Source organism: Tamandua tetradactyla, chromosome 2 (genome assembly GCF_023851605.1).
Source record: "Tamandua tetradactyla isolate mTamTet1 chromosome 2, mTamTet1.pri, whole genome shotgun sequence".
NCBI lineage: Eukaryota > Metazoa > Chordata > Mammalia > Pilosa > Myrmecophagidae > Tamandua > Tamandua tetradactyla.
In genome coordinates this window covers 136,602,175-136,627,394 of record NC_135328.1, presented here as the reverse complement: position 1 = coordinate 136,627,394, position 25,220 = coordinate 136,602,175, and the positions used below count along the sequence as shown (strand labels likewise).

The window sequence follows — 25,220 nt, the reverse complement described above, 5'->3', positions numbered from 1 at the left end:
GAAAAGCCATTTGTTCTTTAATCCTCATTGAATATTGTTGGGTGGGATCACTTTGATTGTTTCCATGGAGACGTGACCCACCCAATTGTGGGTGGTAACTTTTGATTAGGTGGGTTCCATGGAGATGTGTCCCCACTCATTCAAGGTGGGGTTGCTTACTGGAGCCCTTTAAGAGGGAACCATTTCAGAAGAAGCTTTAGAGCCAACAGAGCCCACATAACCAGAGACCTTTGAAGATGCAGAAGGAAAACACCCCTGAGGAAGCCTTGTGAAATGAGGAGAGAAAGCCAGCAGATATTGCCATGTGCTTTCTCAGCTGAGAGAGGTGTCCAGGAGCCAGATACCCAGCAGACACCAGCCATGTATGCCTTCCCAACTAAAGAGGTGTTCCGGACCCATCCACCTTTCTTGAATCAAGGTATCTTTCCCTGGATTAGTTTGGATATTTTTGTAGCCTTAGAACTGTAAATTGCAATTTAATAACTTTCCTTTTTAAAAGCCATTCCATTTCTGGTATATTGTATTACAGAATCTTTAACAAATTAAAACAATTGCAAAAACCTTTCCATCAGCCCAGACAGAAACTCTGTACATTTTAAGCTTTAACTCCCTATTCCCCACCCTCACCCCATCCCCTGGTAATCTATATTCTACATTCTGGGCTTGCTAATTCTAATTATTTTGTATCAGTGAGAGTATACATTATTTGTCCTTTTCTGTATATCTTATTTCACTGTATATGATGTCTCCAAGATTCATCTATGTTATTGTATGTATCAGAATGACATTTCTTTTTAGGACTGAATAATATTCTGTTGTGTCTATATATCACATTTTCTTTATCCATGCATTGTTTGCTGGACACTTGGGTTACTTCCATTTTTTGGCAATTGTGAATAATGCCACTGGTGTGTACAAATAAGTGTTCAAGTCCCTGCTTTCAATTCTTTTGGGTATGCACCTAGAAGTGGGATTGCTGGCTTATATGGTAATTGTATATTTAACTTTCTGAGGAACTGCTAAACTTCTTCCATGGTAGTTGCACAATTTTACATTCCTATCAGCAATCAGTGAGTGTTCCTATTTCTGCACATCCTGTCCAACACTTGTAATTTTCCATTTTCTAATGGTAACCATTAGAGTGGTTGTGAAATGGTATTAGGTTGTGTTTTGATTTGTATTTCCATAATGGCTAATGATAATGATGTGCTTTTTGACCATTTATATATCTTCTTCAGAGAAATGTCTATTCAAATCTTTAACCCATTTTTAAAATTGGGTTGTTTTTCTTTTTGTTGTTGAGTTGAAAGATTTCATTATATATTCTGGATATTAAACTCTTATCAGATATGTGGTTTCCAAATATTTTCTCCCATGTGGTTGGTTGTTTTAGTTTCATGATAAAGTCCTTTGAGGAACAAAAGGTTTTAATTTTGATGAGGTCCCATTTATTTATTTGTAAGCAATGCTTTGGGTATATAGTCTAAGAAACCATTGCCTAATCCAAGGTCCTGAAGATGCTTCCCTATATTTTCTTCTAGGAGTTTTAAATTTCTGGCTATTATATTTAGGTCATTGAACCATTTTGAGTTGATTTTTGTATGTGATAGGGATCCACCTTCATCCTTTTGCATATGGAAATCCAATTTTCCCAGCATCATTTGTTAAAGAGACTATTCTTTCCCAATGAGAAGGTTTTGCTCCAGCTGGTCATAAATGTGAGGGTTGATTATGGTACTCTTACTTTGATTCCATTGGTCTGTCTGTCTGTCCTTATGCAGTACCATACCGCTTTGGCTACTGTGGCTTTGTAATAAGGTTAAGATTGGGAAGTGTGAGTCCTCCAATTGAATTCTTTTTTAACATGGCTTTAGTTATTTGGAACCCAATATCCTTCCATATAAATTTAATGACTGGCCTTTCCATTTCTGCAAAGAATGTTTTTGGGAGTTTGATAGGGATTGGGTTGAATCTATAAATCATTTTGGGAAGAAATGATATCTTAATGATATTTAGCTTTCCAATCCATGAACACAAATGTCCTTCCATTTATTTTGGTCTTCTTTTGACTTCTTTTAGCAATATTTTGTAATTTTCCCTGTACAAGTTCTTTACCTCCTTGGTTAGATTTATTCTTAGATATTAGACTCTTTTAGTGGCTGCTGTAAATTGATTTTTTTCTTTATTTCTTCTTCTGATTGTTCATTACTAGTGTATAGAAACACAACTGATTTTTTGGTTTTGATCTTGTACCCTGTCACTTTGTTGAATTCATTTATTAGCTCTAGGAGCTTTGTTTTGAATGTCAGGATTTTCTGTATATAAGATCATGTCATGTGCAAACAGGAAAGTTTTAGTTTTTATTTTCTGATTTGGATGACTTTTATTTCTTTTTCTTGTCTGTTTACTCTGGCTAGGGCTTCCTGTACAATGTTGAATAACATTGATCACAATGGGCATATTTGTCTTGTTCCAGATCTTAGAGGAAAGGCTTCAGTCTTTGACCATTGAGTATAATGTTAGCTGTGGGTTTTTCATATATGTCCCTCATTATATTAAGGAAGTTTCCATCTATTTCTAGTTTTCTAAGTGGTTTTGGCATGAATGGTTGCCAAATACCTTTTCTGCATCAATTGAGCTGATCATTTGTTTTTTCTCCTTCATTTTTTAAATGTGGTGTATTATATTAATTGATTTACTTATTGTTTTAGTTTATTAAAGCTGCCAGAATGCAATATACCAGAAATGGAATGGATCTTAGAAAGGGAATTTATTAAGTTGCAAGTTTATAGCTCTAAGGCTATAGAAATGTTCAAACTAAGGCATCCAGAAAAAGATACCTTACCTCCAAAGAAAGGGCTGATGAAATTCAGGGTTTCTTTCTCAGCTGGGAAGGCACATGGCAATGTCTCCTAGCTTTCACTACCTTTTTCTTCAAATGGCTTACACAGGTTTTTTTTCTTTCTGCATCTCTAAAGGTATCTGCCTGTGTGGGTTCTCAAGCTTTTTCCAGAATGTTTCCCTTTTAAAGGGCTCCAGTGAGCAATCCCACCTTGAATGGATGGAGACACATCTCCATGGAAACCACTTAATCAAAAGGTACCGCCCACAATTAGGTGTGTCACATCTCCATGGAAACAATAAAAAAGGTTCCACTCAGCAATATTGAATGAGAATTAAAGAACATGGCTTTTCTGGAGTACACAACAGTTTCAAACTGACACACTTTTGTTGAACCATCCTTGCATTACTGGGATAAACCCCACTTGGTTCTGGTGCATAATGCTTTTAATATGTTGTTGAATTGGGTTCACTAGTATTTTTTCATTTATATTCATAAGAGTTACTGCTCTGTAATTTCCTTTTCTTGTAGTATCTTTATTTATTTTTGGTATGAGGGTGCAGCTGGCTTTGTTGAATGAGTTAGGAGTGTTCCCTCTTCTTCATTTTTTGGGAAGAGTTTGAGTAGGATTGGTGTTAATTCTTGGAATTTTTGGTAAAATTCCACTGTGAAGCCATCTGCTCCTTTCGGGTGGATGTTTTCAATTACTGATTCAACCTCTTTACTAGTTATCTTGAGTCAGTGTAAGTAGTTGTGTGTTTCTAGGAATTTGTCCACTTCATCTAGATTATCTAACTGGTTGCCATACAGTTGTTAATAGTATCATCTTATAGTTCTTTAATTTCATTAGGGTCAGTAGTAATATCCCCTTTTCATTTCTGGTTTTAGTCATTATGTACTGTTTTTTTTTTCCTTCTTCAGTTTAGCTAAAGTTTTGTCAATTTTGTTGATCTTTTCAAAGAACCAACTTTTGAGTTTGTTTGTTCTCTCTACTGTTTAAAATTTTTTTTTGTTTCATTGATCTCTCCTCTAACTTTTGTTATTTACTCCCTTCTACTTGCCTTGGGTTCACTTTGCTCTTCTTTTGCTAATTTTTCTAGTTTTGATTTGAAATTGTTCTTTTTAAATGTAAGCATTGTGAGCTATAAATTTCCCTCTCAGTACTGCCTTTGCTGCATCCCATAAATTTTGATATGCTGTGTTTTCATTTTAGTTCTCCTCAAGCTATTCCCTATTTTATCTTGTGATTTCCTTTTTAACCCACTGGTTATTTAAGAATGCAAAGTTTAATTTCCATATGTTTGTGAATTTTCTACTTCTTCCTCTGTTGTTGATTTCCTTATTTCATTTCCTTGTAGTCAGAGAAGATAAATGGTATGATTTCAAATATTTTTGAATTTCTTGAGTTTTTTTGGTGACTTAAGATATGGTTTATCCTGAAGAATGACATATGTGTGTTTGAGAAGAATGTATATTCTTTTGCTGTTGGGTGAAGTGTTCTATTTATGTCGATTGGGTCTATTTGAATTAGAGTATTGATCTTCTGTCTAGATGTTCTATCCATTATTGAAAGTAATGTATTAAGGTCACCTACTATTAATGCAGAGCCATGTATTTCTCTTTTCAAATCTGTCAGTATTTGCTTCATATATTTTGGGGCTCTGCTGTTAGGTGCATATATATTGATAATTGTTATGTCTTCTTGTTGAATTGACTCCTTTATCGGTATGTAAAGACTGTCTTTGTCACTTGCAGTTGTTTTTGACATAAAATCTATTTATAAAGTATTAGTATAGGTACCCCAGCTCTCATTTGGTTACCACTTGCATGGTATATATTTTTTCTATCATTTTACTTTCAACTTAGTTATGTCTTTGAATTTAAAGTGAGTCATTGTAAATAACATGTAGTTGGGTCATGCTTTTTAATCTATTCAACCATTCTCTGCCTTTTGACTAGATTGTTTAATCCATTTACATTTAAAGCAACTATAATAATGCAGAACTTTCTTCTGTCATTTTCCTATTTAGTCTTTGTAAGTCTTACACCTTTTTTGTCCCCCAATTCTTCTGTTAATACCTATTTTCATATTTGATTTTTTAATATTGTACCATATTGAGTCACTTCTCATTTCTATCTGGATATATTTTTCATTTGTTTTTCTTTTGAATAACGTGGGTTTAAAATTTAACAAATTTTATAATATTTTTAAATATTATAATATAATATTATAACTAAATATATGTCATATTTGATATGATATCAACTTCACTTCATTAGCATTCACTACACTATTCCTATACCCCTCCATATCTCCATTTTTTTGGTTCTTTTTACAAATTATATCTTTGTCCATTGTGTGTCCCAAACCATAGATTTATCATTATTCTTATGAATTTGCATTTTAGCACTTGAGAAAGAAAGAAGTGGGGTTACATATCAAAAATTTAATTCAATAATACTGACATTTATGATTATCCAAATGATTACCTTTACTAGAGGTTGTTATTTCTTTGCACAACTCTGAACTGCTATTCTAGTTTGCTAGCTGCTGGGATGCAATATACCAGAAACAGAACAGCTTTTAAAAAGGGGAGTTTAATAAGTTGCAACTTAAGAGTTTTTAGGCCATGGAAATGTCCCAATTAAAGCAAGTCTATAGAAATGTCCAATCTAAGACATACAAGGAAAGATACCTTGATTCAAGAAGGCCGATGAAGTTCAGGGTTTCTCTCTCAAGTGGAAAGGCACATGGTGTACACAGTCAGGGTTTATCTCTCAGCTGGAAGGGCATGTCATGAACACAGCGTCATCTGCTAGCTTTCTCTCCTGGCTTCCTGTTTCATGAAGCTCTCCAGGAGGCATTTTCCTTCTTCATCTTCAAAGGTCACTGGGTGGTGGACCCTCTGCTTCTCATGGCTATGTCATTCTGCCCTCTTAGAATCTCCCACATTCTCCCAAATTTTCCTCTTTTATATGATTCCAGCAAACTAATCAAGACCCACCCAAATGGGTGGAGACACTACTCTACCTAATCCAGTTTAACAACCACTCTTGTTTGAGTTATATCTCCAGGGAAATGATCCAATCACAGTTTCAAACATACAGTGCTGAATAGGGATTAGAAGAAACAGCTGCCTTTATAAAATGGAATTAGGATTAAAACATGGCTTTTTGGGGGTACATACATCATTTCAAACTGGCACAGCTGTCTAGTAGCCTTTCCTTTCAGCCTGAAGAACTCCCTTTATCATGGCTTTTAGAGCAGGTCTAGTGGTGATGAACTTCCTCAACTTTTGTTTATCTGGTGTGTCTTAATCTCTCCCTTGTATTTGAAAGTAAATTCACTAGATATAAAATTCTTGGTTGGTAGTTGTTTTCTCTCAGCTCTTAAGGTATTTCAATCCACTGCCTTCTTGTCTCCATGGTTTCTGTTGAGAAATTGGCACTTAATCTAATGGGGCTCCCTTTACACAACAAGTTGCTTTTCTCTTTCAGCTTTCAGAACTCTTTCCTTGTCCTTTGCATTTGACAGTTTGTGATGGCATGTATTTTTCTTCCAGTTTATCCTGTTTGGTATTCTCTGGGCTTCTTGGATGTGCATATTGACATCTTTTGTTAAGTATGAGAAGTTTTCTGTCATTATTTTGGGGTTATCCTTTTGCATCTTTCTCCCTTTCTTCTTCTGGAACTCCCATAATGTATATAGACGTATGCCTGATGGTGTCCTGGGATGGCTGTTTTATCTTTTTATAATTCTTTTATCTTCCCGCTTCTCAGCCTATTTTCAATTGTGTTGTCTTTAAGCTCACTGATTCTTTCTTCTGCTAGCTCTAATCTGCTGTTGAAACCCTCCTGAGAATTTTTCATTTCTGTTATTGTAGTCTTCAACTCCAGTTGTTCTTTTGTTTCCTTTTACCTGTTTTTACCTCTTTATTGAGATTCTCATATTGTTCATTTATTGTTTTACTGATATCCATTAGTTCTTTCTCTTCATTTTCCTTAATTTCCTTGAGCATGTTGAACATCAATTTTTTAAAGTCATTGGTGTGTCCAGAGTCAGGTCTTCTTCATTGATGTTTTCTTGATTTTTTATTCTCTTCTTTTTGATGGACCATCATTTCTTGTTTCTTTGTATTGTAATCTTTTGTTGCATACTATACATTTTAATACTTTAAAATGTTAACTCTGGTATATATTTCTTGAGATGTCTGTTTCTTGATTTTATATCCAACTAGTGTTATGACAGAGATTTTCTTGAGTTTCAGGAGCTAAAAAAAACAAGCAAACCTAAGCAACAAACACATTTCACTGTCTTTATATTAGCTGGTACTCTCTGTCAGAGTTTAGCCCTCCTTTCAGAAAGGTCAGCCCAGGGCAAATGAAAAGTACAGGGTCCCCCCCCCCCTTTTTTTTTTTTTACTTTTTCAAGTAGCTGTGCATTTATAATCATAATTGACATTTTTTGTGTGAAAAACAACATATATACAAAAAAATACATTTCAAAGCACATCGCAACAATTAGTTGCAGAACAGATTTCAGAGTTTAGTATGGGTTACGATTCCACAATTTTAAATTTTTACTTCTAGCTGCTCTAAAACACTGGAGACTAAAAGAAATAGCAATATAATGATTCAGCAATCATACTCATTTGTTAAACCTTTCCTTCTCTGTATAACTCCACCATCACCTTTGATCTTTCTCCTCCTCTTTAGGGTTATTTGGGCTATGCCCATTCTAAATTTTTCACATTGGAAGAAACTGTTGATAATATAGGCTAGGGGATGGAACTAATTGATGTTCTGGAAAGGCTGGCCCCTCTGCATTTCAGGACTTATCCTCTTTGTCTTCTATGGGTCTCTGTCTTGTCCTGGGCTGTGCTTACTGGTTGCTTAGGAGTTCTGCTGTTTATGGGAGACTGAATGTCCCCTCTACTTCCCAGGAAAGAGACTTTTTCTCTTTCTCAAGACTTGAGAATAAGTAAGCTCATGTCCCTGGTTGCTCAGTTCAATTATTTCTTACATTGCTTTTGTTATCTCAAGCTGCTTTTACCCAGAGGGCAAATTCTGGGATGGGGGTGATACCAGAGAGGAGTTTCCTAAGTCAGTCTTTCCCAACCAGTACGAGGCCATGGACCCAGAAAAGCAGCACTGGTTGGCTCCAGACTGCACTGAGAGGAGATGAAGAGGGACCACGAAGGGCTCTAGGACTCCTCCCATGGCTCCCCAAAGCTGTGCTTTCCTGACTTACCTCCTGCCCAGCAAAACTAGCCTTTTCATCTGTCCCCCACAGCTCTGAGAAGGGGTACTGTCTTTGTCTCCTCCACTGCATTTGTCTGGGGTGGGTTGGAACATTTCCCACTGTCAGAGTCAGCCCTTCAGTGATCCAAGGTCAAAAGCAGTGCTCAGTGATCTGACCATGCTACCCCTGATTTGTGGGAACTGGATTAAAAAACTATTTTTGTTGAGGTATCTTCATGCTCCATACAACCCATCCAGAGTATACAATTAATGGCTCCCCATATCATCACATAGTTGTGTACTCATCACCATGATCACTTTTAGAACATCTGCATCACTCCAGAATAAGAAAGAAAAAGAAAAAAGAAAAAACATACATCCCACACCCTTATTGCTCCCTCTCATTGACCACTAGTATTGCAATCTACCCATTCCCCCCCCTTATTCCTCCCCCATTATTTATTTAGTTTTTGACCTTATTTTTTTTAATTCATCTGTCCCTGGATAAAGGGAGCATTACCCACAAGGTTTTCACAATCACACAGTCACAGCTATAATGAACTGAATTTCTTAATACAATTTTATTGAGATATAATCACACAGCATATAAACCATTTGAAGTACACAACACTGGTTCACTGTATGATCACATGGTTGTGCATTCAGCCCCATGATGAAATTTAGAACATTTCCTTTGCATCAGAAGATAAATAAAATAAAAATCCTAATCCTCCCATACTCCTTATACTGCTATATTGTTGATCCAGAATGTTGGCATGGTAAATTTGTTACTGTTGATGAAAGAACATTAAAATAATACTGTTAACTATAGGCCATACTTTGCAATAGGTAATTTCCCCCCATATATCCCTCTATTATTAACTCTTTATAATAGTATCATACATCTGCTCTAGTTCATGAGAGAACTTTTAAAAATTTATACAGTTAATCATGGACACTGTGCACCACAAGATACACTGTGTTAAATATTTCCATGTTTTAACCTCCAACTTTCCTTCTGATGACATACATGGCTCTAAACTTGCCCTTTCCATCACATTCACACACCATTCAGCATTGTTACTTATTCTCACAATAACGTGCTACCATCACCTCTGTCCATTTCCAAATATTTAAATTCACACTAGTTAAACATTCTGCACATATTAAGCAACTGCTCCCCATTCTATTGTCTCATTCTATGTCCTGGAAACCTATATTTGTTATTTTGCATCTATGAGTTTACATATTACCTAATTAGTATATATCAGTGAGATCATAAAACTTTTGCCTTTTCATGTTTGATTTATTTCATTTAACATAATGTCCTCAAAGTTCATCTATATTGTCATATGCTTCAGTAATTCATTCATTCTTACTGGTGAATAATATTCCATTGTATGATTATATCACATTTTGTTTATCCATTCTTATATTGATGGACATTTGGGTTGTTTCATCTTTTGGCAATTGTGAATAATGCCACTATGAACATTGGTGTGCAAATGCCTGTTTGTGTCACTTTCAGATCTTCCAGGTATATCCTGAGTAGTAGGATTGCCAGGTCCTAAGGTAATTCTATACCTAGCTTTCTGAGTAACCGCCAAGCTGTCCTCAACAGTAACTGTACCATTTTGCATTCCTTTCAGCAGTGAATAAGTGCTCCAATTTCTCCACATCCTCTCCAACACTTGTAGTTTCCTGTTGTTTAATAGCAGCCATTCTAGTAGGTGTGATGCTATCTCATTGTGGTTTTGATTTGCATTTTCCTAATAGCTAGTGTATTAGTTAGGGTTCTCTAGAGAAACAGAATCAACAGGAAACACTCACAAATATAAAAGTTATAAAAGTGGCACATCTAACCATGGGAATGCAGAGTCTAAAATCCACAGGGCAGTCTGTGAAGCCGATGATTCTGATGGAGGGTCTGGACGAACTCCACAGAAGAGGCTCGCTGGCTGAAGCAGGAAGAGAGCCTGTCTCTTCTGAATCCTCCTTAAAAGGCTTCCAGTGATTACATTAAGCATCACTCATTGCAGAAGACACTCCCCTTGGCTGATTACAAATGGAATCAGCTGTGGATGCAGCTGACGTGATCATGATTTAATTCTATGAAATGTCCCCATTGCAATAGACAGGCCAGCACTTGCCCAGCCAGACAAACAAGTACCACCACTTGGCCAAGTTGACATGTGTACCTGACTATGACAGTCCACCCCTTGTCAACTTGGCAGCTATACATATCACCTTAAACCATTCCTAATTTATAAATAAAAAACAATAAAACTCAATTTTTTTTTCACCTAACAATACTCAACTGTCCTGTATATAACTGAAAACACATTAAATCTCTCCAGAATAGGGTACAAGTCCTTGGGTAATATTCATTCTTAAACTTGATATCTTGCAACTTAAATAGTATAACATGAACAAAACAGCATTACAGTTCTCGTTTTTGTAACTGATCACTAAGTATGAACTGATTATAAATACGATCGTAGTTCATATTTATCATTACCTTCTTCCATTCCATGTTCCCTTTACCCTCAGCACTTCAGCTGGCTGTGGTTCTTTTCCTGGTAGGATGACCCAAACTTTCATTCCTGAAGTTTCAGAGCCATTGGTAGTCCTGCCTGGATTGCGTTGTTGCAATTTTCCATTGATTTTAGTCACAGGGCATGGTAGTACTAAAAGGTGCCCTAGGGGATCTCCTATATTCCAAGAAAACTCTTCTTTACCTCCATTGTGTAGTTGCAGTCCTAGTTCCCCCTGATAGTCAGGGTCAATCACCCCAGCCAATAATGTAATCCTCTTCTTCGCTTGTTGATACAGGGGCATGAGTAGCCCAAAGTGACCAGGTGGCAGTCTTAGATTCCAGTTCATTGGAATCATTGTTGTTTCTCTTGGTGGAAGCACTCCCCCTTTTGGAAGTAAAACCTCTAGACAAGCAGAGCTCAAGGTTGCAAGGACAGGAGCAAAAGTTTTCCCAGTGGATGACTAGGGGTAATAGTTGTGGTACCATTCCCATTTCCACCCCTTGGTTCCTGGACCCATGGATCCTGGCTATGGGAGAAGCAGTATCATACAGTAGACGCTGATTAAGAGCATATGCAGCTTCCTGGAGAACATTACCCCAGCCTTTCAAGGTATTGCCACCTAGTTGGTACTGTAATTGAGTTTTCAAAGGTCATTCCACTGTTCTATCAATCCAGCTGTTTCTGGATGATGGGGAAATGGTAAGACCAGAGAATTCCATGAGCATATCTCCATTCCTGTACTTCATTTGCTGTGAAGTGTGTTCCTTGATCAGGAGCAATGCTGTGTGGAATACCATGACAATGGATAAGGCATTCTGTAAACCCAGGGATGGTAGTTTTGGCAGAAGCATTGCGTGCAGGGAAAGCAAACCCATATACAGAGTATGTGTCTATTCCAGTTAGAACAAATTGCTGCTCCTTCCATGAAGAGAGTGGTCCAATGTAATTAACCTGCCACCATGTAGCTAGCTGGTCACCTTGGGGAATGGTGTCATACCGGGGGCTGAGTGTGGGTCTCTGCTGCTGGAAGATTGGGCACTCAGCAGTGGCTGTAGCCAAGTCAGCCTTGGTGAGGGGACGTCCATGTTGCTGAGCCCATGCATAATCTCCACCCTACCACCATGACCACTTTGTTCATGAGCCCATTGGACAATGACAGGAGTTGCTGGGGAAAGAGGCTGGCTGTTATCCACAGAATGGGTCATCTTATCCTCCTCTGCTGAAGTCACCCTCTGGTGCACATTCACATGGAACACAATATGTTCATGTTTTTAGCCCACTCAGAAAGGTCTATTCACAAACTTCTTCCCCAGACCTCTTTGCCACCAGTTTTCCAATTATGGTCTTTCTAAGTCCCTGAGCACCCAGCCAAACCAATAGCCACAGCCCATGAGTCAGTATGCAAATGCACTTCTAGCCAGTTCTCCTTCCAAGCAAAATAAACAACCATGTGTAGTGTTTGAAGTTCTGCCCATTGGGAGGATTTCCCCTCACCACTGTCCTTCAAGGACACCCCAGAAAGGGGTTGTAATGCTGCAGCTGTCCACTTTTGGGTGGTACCTGCATATCATGCTGAACCATCTGTACACCAGGCCTGAGTTTTCTCTTCCTCAGTCAGTTCACTGTAAGGAACTCCCCAAGAGGCCATATCTCTGGTCTGGGAAAGAGAAGGTAATGTGGCGGGAGTGGAGACCATGGGCATTTGGGCCACTTCCTCATGTAACTTACTTGTGCCTTCAGGATCTGCTCTGGCCCTATCTCATATATACCATTTCCATTTTACAATAGAGTGCTGCTGCACATGCCCAACTTTATAGCTTGGTGGGTCAGACAACACCCAGCTCATGATAGGCAACTCGGGTCTCATGGTAACTTGGTGGCCCATGGTTAAGCGTTCAGTCTCTCCTCAGGCCCAGTAGCAAACCAAAAGCTGTTTCTCAAAAGGAGAGTAGTTATCTGCAGCAGATGGGAAGGCTTTGCTCCAAAATCCTAAGGGTCTGCATTGTGATTCTCCTATAGGGGCCTGCCAAAGGCTCCGGACAGCATCTCTATTTGCCACTGACACTTCCAGCACCATTGGATCTGCTGGATCATATGGCCCAAGTGGCAGAGCAGCTTGTACATCAGCCTGGACCTCACACAGAGCCTCCTCTTGTTCAGGCCCCCACTCAAAAGTAGCAGCTTTTCTGGTCACTTGATCAATGGGCCAGAGTAGCACACCCAAATGAGCAATATGTTGTGGCCAAAATCCAAAGAGACTAACTAGGTGTTGTGCCTCTTTTTTGGTTGTAGGAGGGGCCAGATGCAGCAACTTATCCTTCACCTTAGAAGGGATATCTCGACATGCCCCACACCACTGGACACCTAGAAATTTCACTGAGGTGGAAGGCCCCTGTATTTTTGTTGGATTTATCTCCCATCCTCTGACACACAAATGCCTTACCAGTAAGTCTAGAGTAGTTGCTACTTCTTGCTCATTATGTCCAATCAACACGATATCATCAATATAATAGACCAGTGTGATGTCTTGTGGGAGGAAGAACTGATCAAGTTCCCTGCAGACAAGATATGACATAGGGCTGGAGAGTTCATATACTCCTGAGGTAGGACAATGAAAGTATATTTCTGACCTTGCCAGCAGAAGGCTAACTATTTCTGGTGGTCCTTACTAACAGCTATTGAGAAAAAAGCATTTGCCAGATCAGTAGCTGCATACCAGGTACCAGGGGATGTATTGATTTGCTCAGCAATGATAACACATCTGGAAAAGCAGCTGTAATTGGAGCCACCACCTGGTTGAGCTTACAATAATCCACTGTCATCCTCCAAGACCAATCTGTTTTCTGCACAGGTAAAATGCGAGAGTTGAATGGGGATGTGGTGGGAATCACCATCCCTGCATCCTTCAAGTCCTCAGGAGTGGCAGTAATCTCTGCAATCCCCCAAGAATCTAGTATTACTTCTGATTTACTATTTTGCTAGGTAGGGGCACTTCTAGAGGCTTCCATTTTGACCTTTCACACCATAATAGCCCTCACTGTATGAGTTAGAGAGCCAATGTGGGGATTCTGCCAGTTGCTCAGTATGTCTATTCCAATTATACATTCTGGAACTGGGAAAATAACTACAGAATGGGTCTGGGGGCCCACTGGACCCACTGTGAGATGGACCTGAGCTAAAACTCCATCGATCCCTGGTCTCCATAAGCCCCCACTCTGACTGGTGGTCCAGAGTGACGTTTTGTGTCCCCTGGAATTAATGTAACTTCTGAAACAGTGTCTCATAATAGCTGAAATATCTGATCATTTCCTTTTCCCCAATGCACAGTTACCCTGGTAAAAGGCCGTTGGTCTCCTTGGGGGAGGCTTGGAGGAAAATTAGCAGTACAAATTTGTGGCAGTGTAACAGGGTTCTCCCCCAAAGGGACCTGGCCTCCCCTTCATTCAAGGGGCTCTGTGTACTTAAACTGTCTCAAGTCTGAAAATTGATTAAGGGGCCGTGATTCTGTGCTTTTGTAATTCAGGTTAGAATTCTGTTCACTTGACCTAGAACTCTTTTGCCTATAGAGCTCAAACAAGAATTTAGTAGACTGCCCATCTATTGTATTTCTAGGTACTCCATGATTTACTAGACAATGCCACAAATCTCTGTGAGTCATCTAATTTTAACTCCTGATTTGAGTTTACTGTCTATTATAATAGCCATGTCTACCCTGTCTTTGGCGATTAAGTGCTGCTACCTGGCTTCTGCCAACTCGGGATCAGGTCATCCCCATTGTGTTTAAGGATTCCAGCTCAGTGACAGCAGTTCCTACAGTAATATCTGACCTACAGAGAAGTGCAACCACAGAGCTCTTCAGGGATGATGGCGCTAGTCTCACAAATTTATTTCTCACTCTTCTGGTAAAAGGTGCATCCTCCGGACATTCCTGAGGTGTAAGAGCAGGCTTTGCATGATAAATCCACTCTAACATTCCATTTCTCTAAGTCTCTGAATCTCCTCATCTACATTTTACCAGGGCAGTTCTGGCATTTCAACCTCAGGTAATGTCGGCCACCTTTGATCCATGTTTCAACCAACCATCCAAACACACTGTTAATACCTTTTCTAACCCCTCACAGCTATAACATTGAATGCAGAATCTCTGCTTAGCAGGCCCATATCATTAAAATCAGCCTGATCCAGCCTTATATTCCTCCCACCATTATTCCACACCCTTAAAATCCATTGCCACACATATTCCCGATTTCTGTCTATATAAATTGGAAAACTCACACAGTTCTTTTGGAGTATAATGTACCTCCTCATGTGTGATACTTTGTACCTCACCTTAGGGGCCTGTTGGGACTTTAGCCTAGTTATAGGTCTAGAAGAAATGAGGACCGGTGGGGGTGGGTCATGAAAAGAATTAGAAATATCTTCCAAGCCATTTGCTTCAGGGACTTCATTTGCAGTTTCATCTGGTGAAACAGGATTAATCATTCAAGGGCTAATCCCCTCAGGACGAGGTAGGGTGGCCAACTCCTCAAGGCAGGCTGAAGGTGGGGCAGCTATGTCCTCAGGGCAGACTATTACAGGGTTATCTAGAGAAGACTCAGCATGACCTAGGGTTTTCAGTCTCACACCCGACATCATTATCAATCCATATATCACCATCTCAATTTTCAGGGTTCCACTCCTTTCCAATCAATGCCCTCACTTTAATGGCAGACATCATGCAACATTGAGATTTCAGTTTATGTTGTAAAGTTGCTACTGTAACAATAAGATTCTGAGTCTGATTTTCAGAGATCTCAAGTCTATGGCTACAGGAAATAAGATTTTCCTTCAGGATACTGATAGAAACATTTACATCTGTCAGACGGCGCTTAAGCTTCTTGTTTGAAGCCTTAAGCCCATCTCTTTCACTCCTCAATGTATCCAGTGTATCTAACAACATCCAGCCAACATCTCTATACCTCCTATTTCCACAAAACTTCGTAAAGGTGTCAAAAACATTATCCCCCAGAGCCTGGCTTCGTATAAGTGAAGCATTAGGAGAATCAAATGGTGATATATTGACTATCTCTTTTGCCAACTCACTCCATGGATTGGGAGTGTAATTCTGATTATGGGAATCAGAGTCCTTAGTGCCTTTGAGTCTAGTCAGAGTAGAAAACCATTCATAAAAACCCAGTTTCAAAATTCTGTTTCTTAAGAACCACTCCTGGTACCAAGTTGTATTAGTTAAGGTTCCCTAGAGAAACAGAATAAACAGGAAACACTTGCAAATATAAAATTTATAAAAGTGGCTCACGTAACCATGGAAATGCAGAGTCCAAAATCCAAAGGGCAGGTTGTAGAGCCGACGATTCTGATGAAGGTTCTGGACGAACTCCACAGGAGAGGCTCGCTGGCTGAAGCAGGAAGAGAGCCTGTCTCTTCTGAATCCTCCTTTAAAGGCTTCCAGTGATAAGATTAAGAATCACTCATTGCAGAAGACACTCCCCTTGGCTGATTACAAATGGAATCAGCTGTGGATGCAGCTGACCTGATCATGATTTAATTCTAATTTAAATTGGATTGTTTGTCTTTTTATTGTTGAGTTTTACGATTTCTTTGGAAGCCAACCCTTTTCAGATATGTGGTTTCCAAATATTTTCTCCCATTGAGTTGGTTGCCTTTACACCCTTTTGACAAAGTCCTTTGAATCACCAAAATATTTGATTTTGAGGAGTTCCTATTTATCTAGTTTTTTTCTTTGTTGTTTATGCTTTAGGTATAAAGTCTAAGAAGCTACCACCTATCACTAGATCTCAAAGATATGTCACTACATTTTCTTCTAGGAGTTTTTTTTTTACATGGGCAGGTACCGAGAACTGAACCCAGGTCTCCAGCATGGTAGGTGAGAACTCTGCCTGCTGATCCACATGACCCATTCTAGGAGTTTTGTGGTACTGGTTCTTATATTTAAGTCTTTGATCCATTTTGGGTTTTAACTTTTGAATAGAGTGTGAAATAAGGGTCTTTTTCATTCTTTTGGTTATGAAGATCCAGTTATCCCAACATCATTTATTGGAGAGACTGTTCTGTCCTTGTTGAGTGGGCATGGGAGCCTTTTCAAAAATCAATTAACCATAGATCTGAGAGTCTATTTCTGGGCTCTCAATTTGATTCCATTGATCAGTATGTCTATCTTTATGCCAGTACCATGATGTTTTGACTAAAGTGGCTTTATAATATGCTTTACAGTCAGGAACTGTGAAAGTCCCACTTCATTCTTCTTTTCAAGATATTTTTAGCTATTTGAGGCCCATTACCCTTTCAAATAAAATTGATGATTAGCTTCTCCATTTATGCAAAGTAGTCTGTTGGAATTTTGATTGGTATTGCATTGAATCTATAGATTAATTTGGAAGGAATTGACATCTTAAGAACATTTAGCTTCCAATCCATGAATACAAAATGTCTTCATTTATTCAGGTCTTCCTTGATCTCTTTTAGCAATGTTTTGTAGTTTTCTGTGTACAAGTCCTTTACATCCTAAACCTAGATATTTGATTCTCTTAGGTACTATTGTAAATGGAATTTTTCCTTAATTACCTTCATGGAAAGTTCACTACTAGTGTGTAGAAACACCACTGATTTTTGCATGTTGATCTTGTAGCTCTGCATTTTGCTGAACTTGTTTATTAGCTCAAGTAGCATTGTTTTTTTTTGTTTGTTTCTAAATATAGGATCATGTTATCTGAGAATAGCGACAGTTTTACTTGTTTTTTTTTTTAGTTTTACTTCTTTCCAATTTAGATGGCTTTTATTTATTTTCCTTGCCTAATTGCTCTAGATGGAACTACTAGCACAGTGTTGAATAACAGTGGTGACAGTGGGCATCGTTGTCTTGCTCCTGATCTTGGAAGGCTTTTAGTCTTTCACCATTCAGTATGATGTTAGCTGTGGGTTTTCCATATATGTGTTTTATCATACTGAGGAAGTTTCCTTCGGTTCCTATCTTTTGAAGTGTTTTTATCATGAAAGGATGCTGAATTTTGCCAAATGCCTTTTCTGCATCTTTGAGATGATCATGTGGTTTTCCCCTTTAAGTTTATTAATGTGGTGTACTATATTGATTGATTTTCTTGGGTGGAACCACCCTTGCAGACCTGGAATAAAATCCACTTAGTCATGGTGTATAATTCTTTTAATATGTCGTTGGATTCTATTTGCAAGTATTTTGTTGAGAATTTTGCACGTGTATTCATTAGAGAGATTGGTCTGAAGTTCTCTTTTCTTATATTGCCTTTATCCAGCTTTGCTATTAGGATAACATTGGCTTCATAGAATGAGTTAGGTAGTGTTCCCTCTTCTTCAATTTTCTGGAAGAGTTTCAGGAGGAATGGTGTTAGTTCTTCTTGGAATGCTTTTTAAAACTCACCTGTGAAGCCATCCAGTTCTGGGATTTTCTTTTTTTGGTGACTGATTTGATCTCTTTACTTGAGATTGGTTTGTTGAGGTCTTCTTTTTCTTCTTGAATCAGTGTAGGTTGTGCGTGTATTTGTAGGAGGTTGTCCATTTCACCTATGTTGTCTAGCTTGTTGGCATGCAGTTGTTCATAGTAACCACTTATGATCTTTTTTACTTCTTTGGGGTCCGTGGTAATGCCTCATCTCATTTCTGATTTATTTGTTTTCAGCTTCTCTCTCTTTGTCTTTGTCAGTCTAGCTAAGGGTCGTCAATTTTATTGATCATCTCAGAGAACCAACTTTTGGCTTTATTGATTCTCCCCATTGTTTTTAAATTCTCCATTTCATTAATTTCTGCTTTAATCTTTGTTATTTCTTTCCTTCTGCTTACTTTGGAATTAATTTTCTATTCTTTCTCCAGTTTTTCCAGTTCAATTAGATTGTTGGGTTTAGTTCTTTCCTCCTTTATAAATGTAGGCATTTAGAGCTATAAATTTCCTTCTCACCACTGCCTTTACTGCATTCCATAAGTTTTAATACCTTGCATTCTCATTTTTATTCATCTCCAGATATTTACTGATTTATCTTGCAATTTTTTCTTTGACCCACTGATTATTTAAGAGCATGTTGTTTAACCTCTGTATATTTGCATAATTTCCAGTTCTCTTTTTGTTGTTGATTTCCTGCTTTATTCCATTGTGATCAGAGAAGGTACTTTGTATAATTTCAATCTTTTAAAATTTATTAAATTCTGTTTTATGTCCTCAACATATAGTCTGTTCTTGAGAATGTTCCATGAGCACTTGAGAAGAATGTGTATCCTGCTGTTTTGGGTTGCAGTGTTCTCATTATATATGTGTTTGGTCTAGTTTATTTATGATATTATTTAGGTTCTCTGATTCTTTATTGATCATCTGTTTAGTTGTTCTGTTTATTAGAGAGAGTAGTATGTTGAAGTATCCCACCATTATGGGAGAGTCGTCTATTACTTCCCTTCAGTTTTGCCAATATTTACCTCATGTACTTTGCTGCACCTTGATTAGGAGCATAATTATTTATGATTCTGCTTCTTTTTGTTGAATTGCCTCTTTTATTATTATAGAGTGCCCTTCTTTATCTCTTATAACATTTTTACATTTAATGTCTGTTTTATCTGATATCAGTATAGCTACCTCAGCTTTCTTTTGCGCTACTTTTGACAGATATATTTTTCCAAGTTTTCACTTTCAACCATTTGTATCTTTGAGTCTAAGATGAGTCTTTTGCAAATAGTGTATAGAGGGGTCATATTTTCTAATTCATTCTGCCAATCTGTCTTTTGATTGCAGAGTTTAATCTATCAATATTCAAAGTAAAAGCAGCTCTTGAATCAACCATCTTATCCTTTGGTTTATGTTCGTCAATCTATTTTTTTCTCTCTCTTTTTATCCTTTAAGTTAACCTTACTGTTCTAGTTTGCTAGCTGCCAGAATACAATATACCAGAAATGGAATAGCTTTTAAAAAGGGGGATTTAATGAGTTGCTAGTTTATAGTTCCAAGGCCGAGAAAATGTCCCAATTAAAACAAGTCTATAGAAATGTCCAATCTAAGGCATCCAGGGAAAGATACCCTGCTTCAAGAAGGCTGATGAAGTTCGTGGTTTCTTTCTCAAGTGGAAGGGCACATGGCAGACACAGTCAGAGATTCTCTCTCATCTGGAAAGGCACATGGTGAACATGGTCAGGGTTCCTTTCTCATCTGGGAGGGCACATGGCAAACACAGTGTCATCTGCTAGCTTCTTCTCCGGGCTTCCTGTTTCATGAAGTGCCCCAGGAGGCATTTTCCTTCTTCATCTCCAAAGATCGCTGGCTGGTGGACTCTCTGCTTTGTGGTGCTGCAGCATTCTCTGCTCTCTCGAATCTCCCATTCTCCAGAATGCTTCCTCTTTTATAGGGCCCCAATAAACCAATCAAGACCCACCCAAATGGGTGGAGACATGTTGTCAGCTAATCCAGTTTAACAGCCACTCTTGACTAAATCACATCATCCAGGGACATGATCTGATTACAGTTTCAAACATACAGTATTGAATAGGGACTACTCCACCTTAATGAAATGGGATTTTGATCAAAACATGGCTTTTCTAGGGGGCATACTTCCTTTCAAACCAGCGCACTTACTAATATTTTTCAATTTTGTACCCTATTCCAGACCTCGCTCTTCTGTTTTTTCTTTTTACACAGCAGGACTCCCTTTAGTAGTTCTCATAGAGCTGGGCTCTTACTAACAAACTCTCTCAGCTTCTGTTTGTCTGTGAATATTTTGAACTCTCCCTCAGTTTTGAAGGACAGCTTTGTGGGTAGAGAATTCATGGCTGACAATTTTTATCTTTCTGTATCTTAAATGTATCATACCACTGCCTTCTTGCCTTCATGGTGTTTGATGAAAAATCAGCACTTGGTCATATTTGGCTTCCCTTGATTGTTGTGAATCACTTTTCTTTTGCTGCTTTCAGAATTTTCTCCTTCTCTTTGGCATTTTCCAGTCTGCCTACTATGTCTTGGATTAGGTCTATTCAGATTTATTCTGGTTGGAGAACATAGGGATTCTTAGATTTTCATTTTTATGTTTTTAAATAAGGGTTGGGAACTTTCCAGCCATTATTTCTTTCAATAGTTTTCCTTCCCCTTTTCCTTTCTCTTCTCCTATGACACCCATGATGCATGTATCTGTGCCGTTTGAGTTGACAGTCATTTCACTGAGACCCTACTCAAATTTCTCCATTTTTCTCCTTTTGTTCTTTTGTCTGATCAAATTTGGTTGATCTATCTTCTAGACCATCGCTTCTTTCTTCTGCTTTTTCAAATCTGCTGTTGGGTCTCTCCAGTGTCTTCTATTTCCACAGTATCTGTTATTTTTCTATGTATTCTTTCATATTCTTTATGCTCTTCTAGTATCTTCTTAATATCTTTCATCTCTTTATATTTATTTTCTTTCATTTCTTTGAACTGATTCAGGAGATTTGTCTGCACATTAGTTGTTCCAGATACCATATTTCCTCTGACCTTTTGATCTTTTCCTTCAACTGGGCCATTTCTTTTTGAGTTTTAGTATACTATATGATTTTTTGCTGATATCCATTCATCTGATTATTTTGATAGGTCTATTCTGAAGGTTGATTACTCTCTCTTGTCTAGGATTTTGTTGTTGCCTGGGTTTGTATTAGGATACTGCTTTGACAATTGGCTTGTCCATATTTCTCAGTCAAAACAGGGTGGGGTACCCTTGCAGGAATGTAGACCAGCTCTGATGGGCCTGGGACAGAATCTGGAGAGGCTCTGAAAAGCCCTGCAGGTTTTCTGCACTCTCCAACCTGCCCAGCAGATAGCACTGCTTTGTGACTTAATCATCCCCAGAAGCTGTTTACCTCCTGGAGCCCTGGCAGCTTCCTGAGCTCTCACTTTGTGGCTAAAATCTGGCTCAATGTGGGTCTGTGTCCCCCACTTTTTACTTACAGTGGAGGATTCCCCCAGTTGCCCCAGTCTGCAGCCACCCACCAGGTCAGGATTGGGCTTCCTGCTGCTTTTTCCCTCAAGGGTGGGTGGGGGACGGGTACCAGGACAAGGTCTGGAAACACAGTCTCTGTTCACGTTTTCTCAGATTCTTTGTCCCTCACTGACCTGGACCTTGAAATGTCCTCCTCTGTCCCCCAGTTTCCACACAGTTGATTTGGGTAGTTTCTGCCTGGCTACTTGCTTCTTTTAGGGAAGATTCTGTAGTTGAATCCCTGATTCTCCATTTTGCAAGCTCTTTCTTGGAGCCATTTTGTATTTTGCCCTCCCCATGGCTTAGGTCCTGCAGTGGGTCCCTGTGGGCTTGGGTCTCTGGGTCTGGGTACTTGGGGGGTCTGTCTTACTGCTGTGAGAGATTTTATAGTTTGTGTCCCTAGTGGGAACTGAAAGGGATCCCGGCTCCTGCCTCTGTGCACTTCCCAAGGTGTATGAGACTGATGAGGGGGAGGGGAGAGGACCAGCCAGTCTAGAAGAGAAGTTTTCTACCTGGTATTTTTCTCTTTCTTCAATTCAGCATTTGTGGGGTGCTTCTCTAATCTATACCTTCCTCCAGAGTTCTGAATAAGTGAGAATAGTCCTATTCACTGATTCTTTGGGGAGAGGTTTTCAGTAGTTTTTATATTGCCATGTTTGGAATTGGATTTGAATGTCCCTCTGTAGCACCATAAGGTACACCAGGGCTCAGACCCCACTGCTGCCTGCTGCACAAGCGGGGGATGGTGAATGGTAACTGCCATGCAGAGAGAACAATTTACTGACGCACTGTGATTTCCCAACCTCTTTCTCTTAGTCTTCCCTGGATGCTGTAGAGTGCTCTACTGGACTTCAGAATTTTAAAATAGTTGATTCATAGATTTCCTGCCTGTATAATTGTTGTTTTTTGTAGGAACTAATTCCTGGAAATTTTGACTGTCATCTTCCCACAATTACTCTGAGGTCCATTTTAAATACCATCTTATGAGAAACTGAGCTTAAAGAAGTTAAGTCTTTCTGACTATGGAGTTATTTTCTTAACTATTAATGCCTGTGGGGTGAGCAAATCTATATGTGCACTGAGCACTACCTAGGGATGGACAACTAACATGTTTTGTACATATATGGAACTATTATTTTCTAATATATAGACATGAATTTCAAATGTATTTGTAATTTTATATTGTTGATAGTAGTTTTTATCATGTTCTTTCTTAGTACTTAGGCATTAAATGTTGCCAGGGGTATCCACAGAATTTCTTTTTACTTAAATAGTTTTTGGTATGTTGTATGGCAGGGTCACATTTCATTATTTTTCCATGTGAGTATCCTGTTAATGCAGCATCATTTTTTTTTTTTGATTGTTTGTTTGTTTTTTGGAAGTTCATGCACCAGAAATCAAACCTGGGTCTCTCATGGTAGGTGAGAATTCTACCACTGAGCTACTTTTGCACCCCCTACTTAAATAGTTTTTTTGGTGGGTGTGTGTGCATGGTCCGGGAATTGAACCTGGGTCTCCTGCATGAAAGGTGAGCATTCTACCACTGAACCACCCATGCACCCTACTTAAATAGTTTTTAAAAGTCAAATTTATACATTTACAAAATTAAAAGAGTCAAATAATTAAAGTGAACAATTGATATGAAAAAATAGGAGTCCTTCTACTGCCAACTCCTTCCCTATTTCCTGCTTCTTAACATTCTTTGGTATTTACCTCCATACCTCTAAATAACATGCTTATATTACTCTTTCTTGATTTTTTGGTGTTAGGAATAATCTAAGGAATTGCAAAAAGGAAGAAAGGGATTTCATTTTTTTACATGCCACTCTGTTTCTATCACACATGAGGTTAGATCAATATTCAGTGTTTCTTATGACTTAAGTTAACTGTATAATTACATGTTCTTTTCTATAAAGCTTTCTTTTTTTGGAAGAATTTTCTTACCTCTATCATTTTTTTCATCACATAGTTGTGTATCCTTCACCTTGATCATTTTTAGAACATTTGCATCACTCCAGAAAAACCAATAAAAAGAAAAAAATAACTCGTATATCCCATACTCCTTACCCCTCCCTCTGATTGACCTACAGTATTTCAATCTACTCAATTTTTTTTTTGCATAGATAAACACCTTTTATTTTTTTTTAAATGAATACCTAAGACATAGCACAACTGGTGATGGAACACTTCTAGGTCTTTTTTTATTGTTCATTTAACCAAACCAAACTTTTTTTAAAAGAACATCTCTAACAACAAAAGATAGAATACTAATCTAACAATCAAAGTTCGTTTCATCATTTTTTGTCTTTCCCTTTTACTTATCCAAGTTCTCCATTTTAAATTCTTCTTCCTCTTCATATTCAGTATATTCAGTATCTTTTCTTGAGCTTGGAATTGATTTTTATCTTCAGAAGCAAGAAATATTCAGCATTTAAAACCTGTTCAACAGTCATTGAACTTCTACAAGAGATCAAGCCAAAGAGGGATCTGACATTATCATCCAGGTGGTATTGATCCATTTCTGGGATTCCATCTTCATTTGTCTCAAATTTCTGTGTTTGAACAGAAAGCCATAATAAAAGGCAGCCACAAGCATACAAGTCTGAACTTGGAGAAGCAGGTTTTCCCATTCTCAATTCAGGCGATATCAAACTCAAATCACCAACCACCATGCTCACTGAGGCTCACTGATTCACAGATATGGTGAAGTCAAAATCTCCAACAATTCCTTCTTCATGGTTTAAAAGCAAATACATTGTTCTGACGAAGTGATCCATGAATTATGTCAGTCTTATGTAATGCATGCAGGCCTGGGCAACACCTTTCTTGACCTTTAAAGTCTCTTCTGAAGTTAAAGGTGTACTGGCTTGAACAGCACTCTGGTTTGCCCTAGGGTAGTATGGGACCATTAGATAAGCCATAGGATCAGACTTGCATAAAAATAAGAATATCAGAGGTAGTAATCCAGACTCTTTAGCTTCCCTCCAAACTCTGTGATAGGCAGCTGCTCTATGAATCACTCTTTCTGTGTCAACAGCCACAGAATAGCCCTTTAAAAGAATCATCTGCCCATTAACCTCAGAACGTACCACAGGATGCTTGCCACTAAATTCCTTCAGCATCAAGAAGATTCCACTCTAAGCTCATAGTTAGAAGCCCACCAGAGCTGATGAATTTAAGTAATCCTAAACTACTCAGGGAACCATTTCTGTACCAAGCTATTCGGCTTCTCATATTTCTCCTGCTCATGATAAATTTCCTGAAAGACACTATTGCACAACTAAGTTATAATTGTTTTATTTTCTCAATTTCAGATCCATCATGGTCATCAGATCCTTCCAAATTATTCTTTTCAACCAACTTCCATCTCAGTCAAGTTTTTCAGCTTTTCAGCATCTTCTTAATGGACAGTAAGTGATCCACATTGGGGCTCTTATTTAGCCATTCAATAATTTGCTCCTTAAACTAAACACAGTCCTTGTACTTGGATTGTACTGTGGCAATGAGCCTTTCCTTTGCACGAACTTTTGCAGTACTTGACTATACATATTTAAAATTATCTCCTTGTCCACAAGGATTTTTTTTTAACTCATCTATCCATACCCTGGATAAAAGGAGCATCAGACCAGGGGT

At 38.4% G+C, this 25,220-nt stretch overlaps 1 protein-coding gene across 1 annotated transcript in view; it reads left to right on the top strand.

Annotated features, from left to right (window-relative positions):
* CNIH3 (cornichon family AMPA receptor auxiliary protein 3) overlaps positions 1–25,220 on the top strand; it is a 207,985-nt gene that overhangs the window by 27,441 nt on the left and 155,324 nt on the right. Inside the window, exon 4 of the mRNA XM_077149129.1 lies at positions 24,902–24,997. Coding sequence (XP_077005244.1) covers positions 24,991–24,997 — 7 coding nt within the window. The 5' untranslated portion in view covers positions 24,902–24,990. The remainder of the gene's footprint in view (positions 1–24,901; positions 24,998–25,220) is intronic.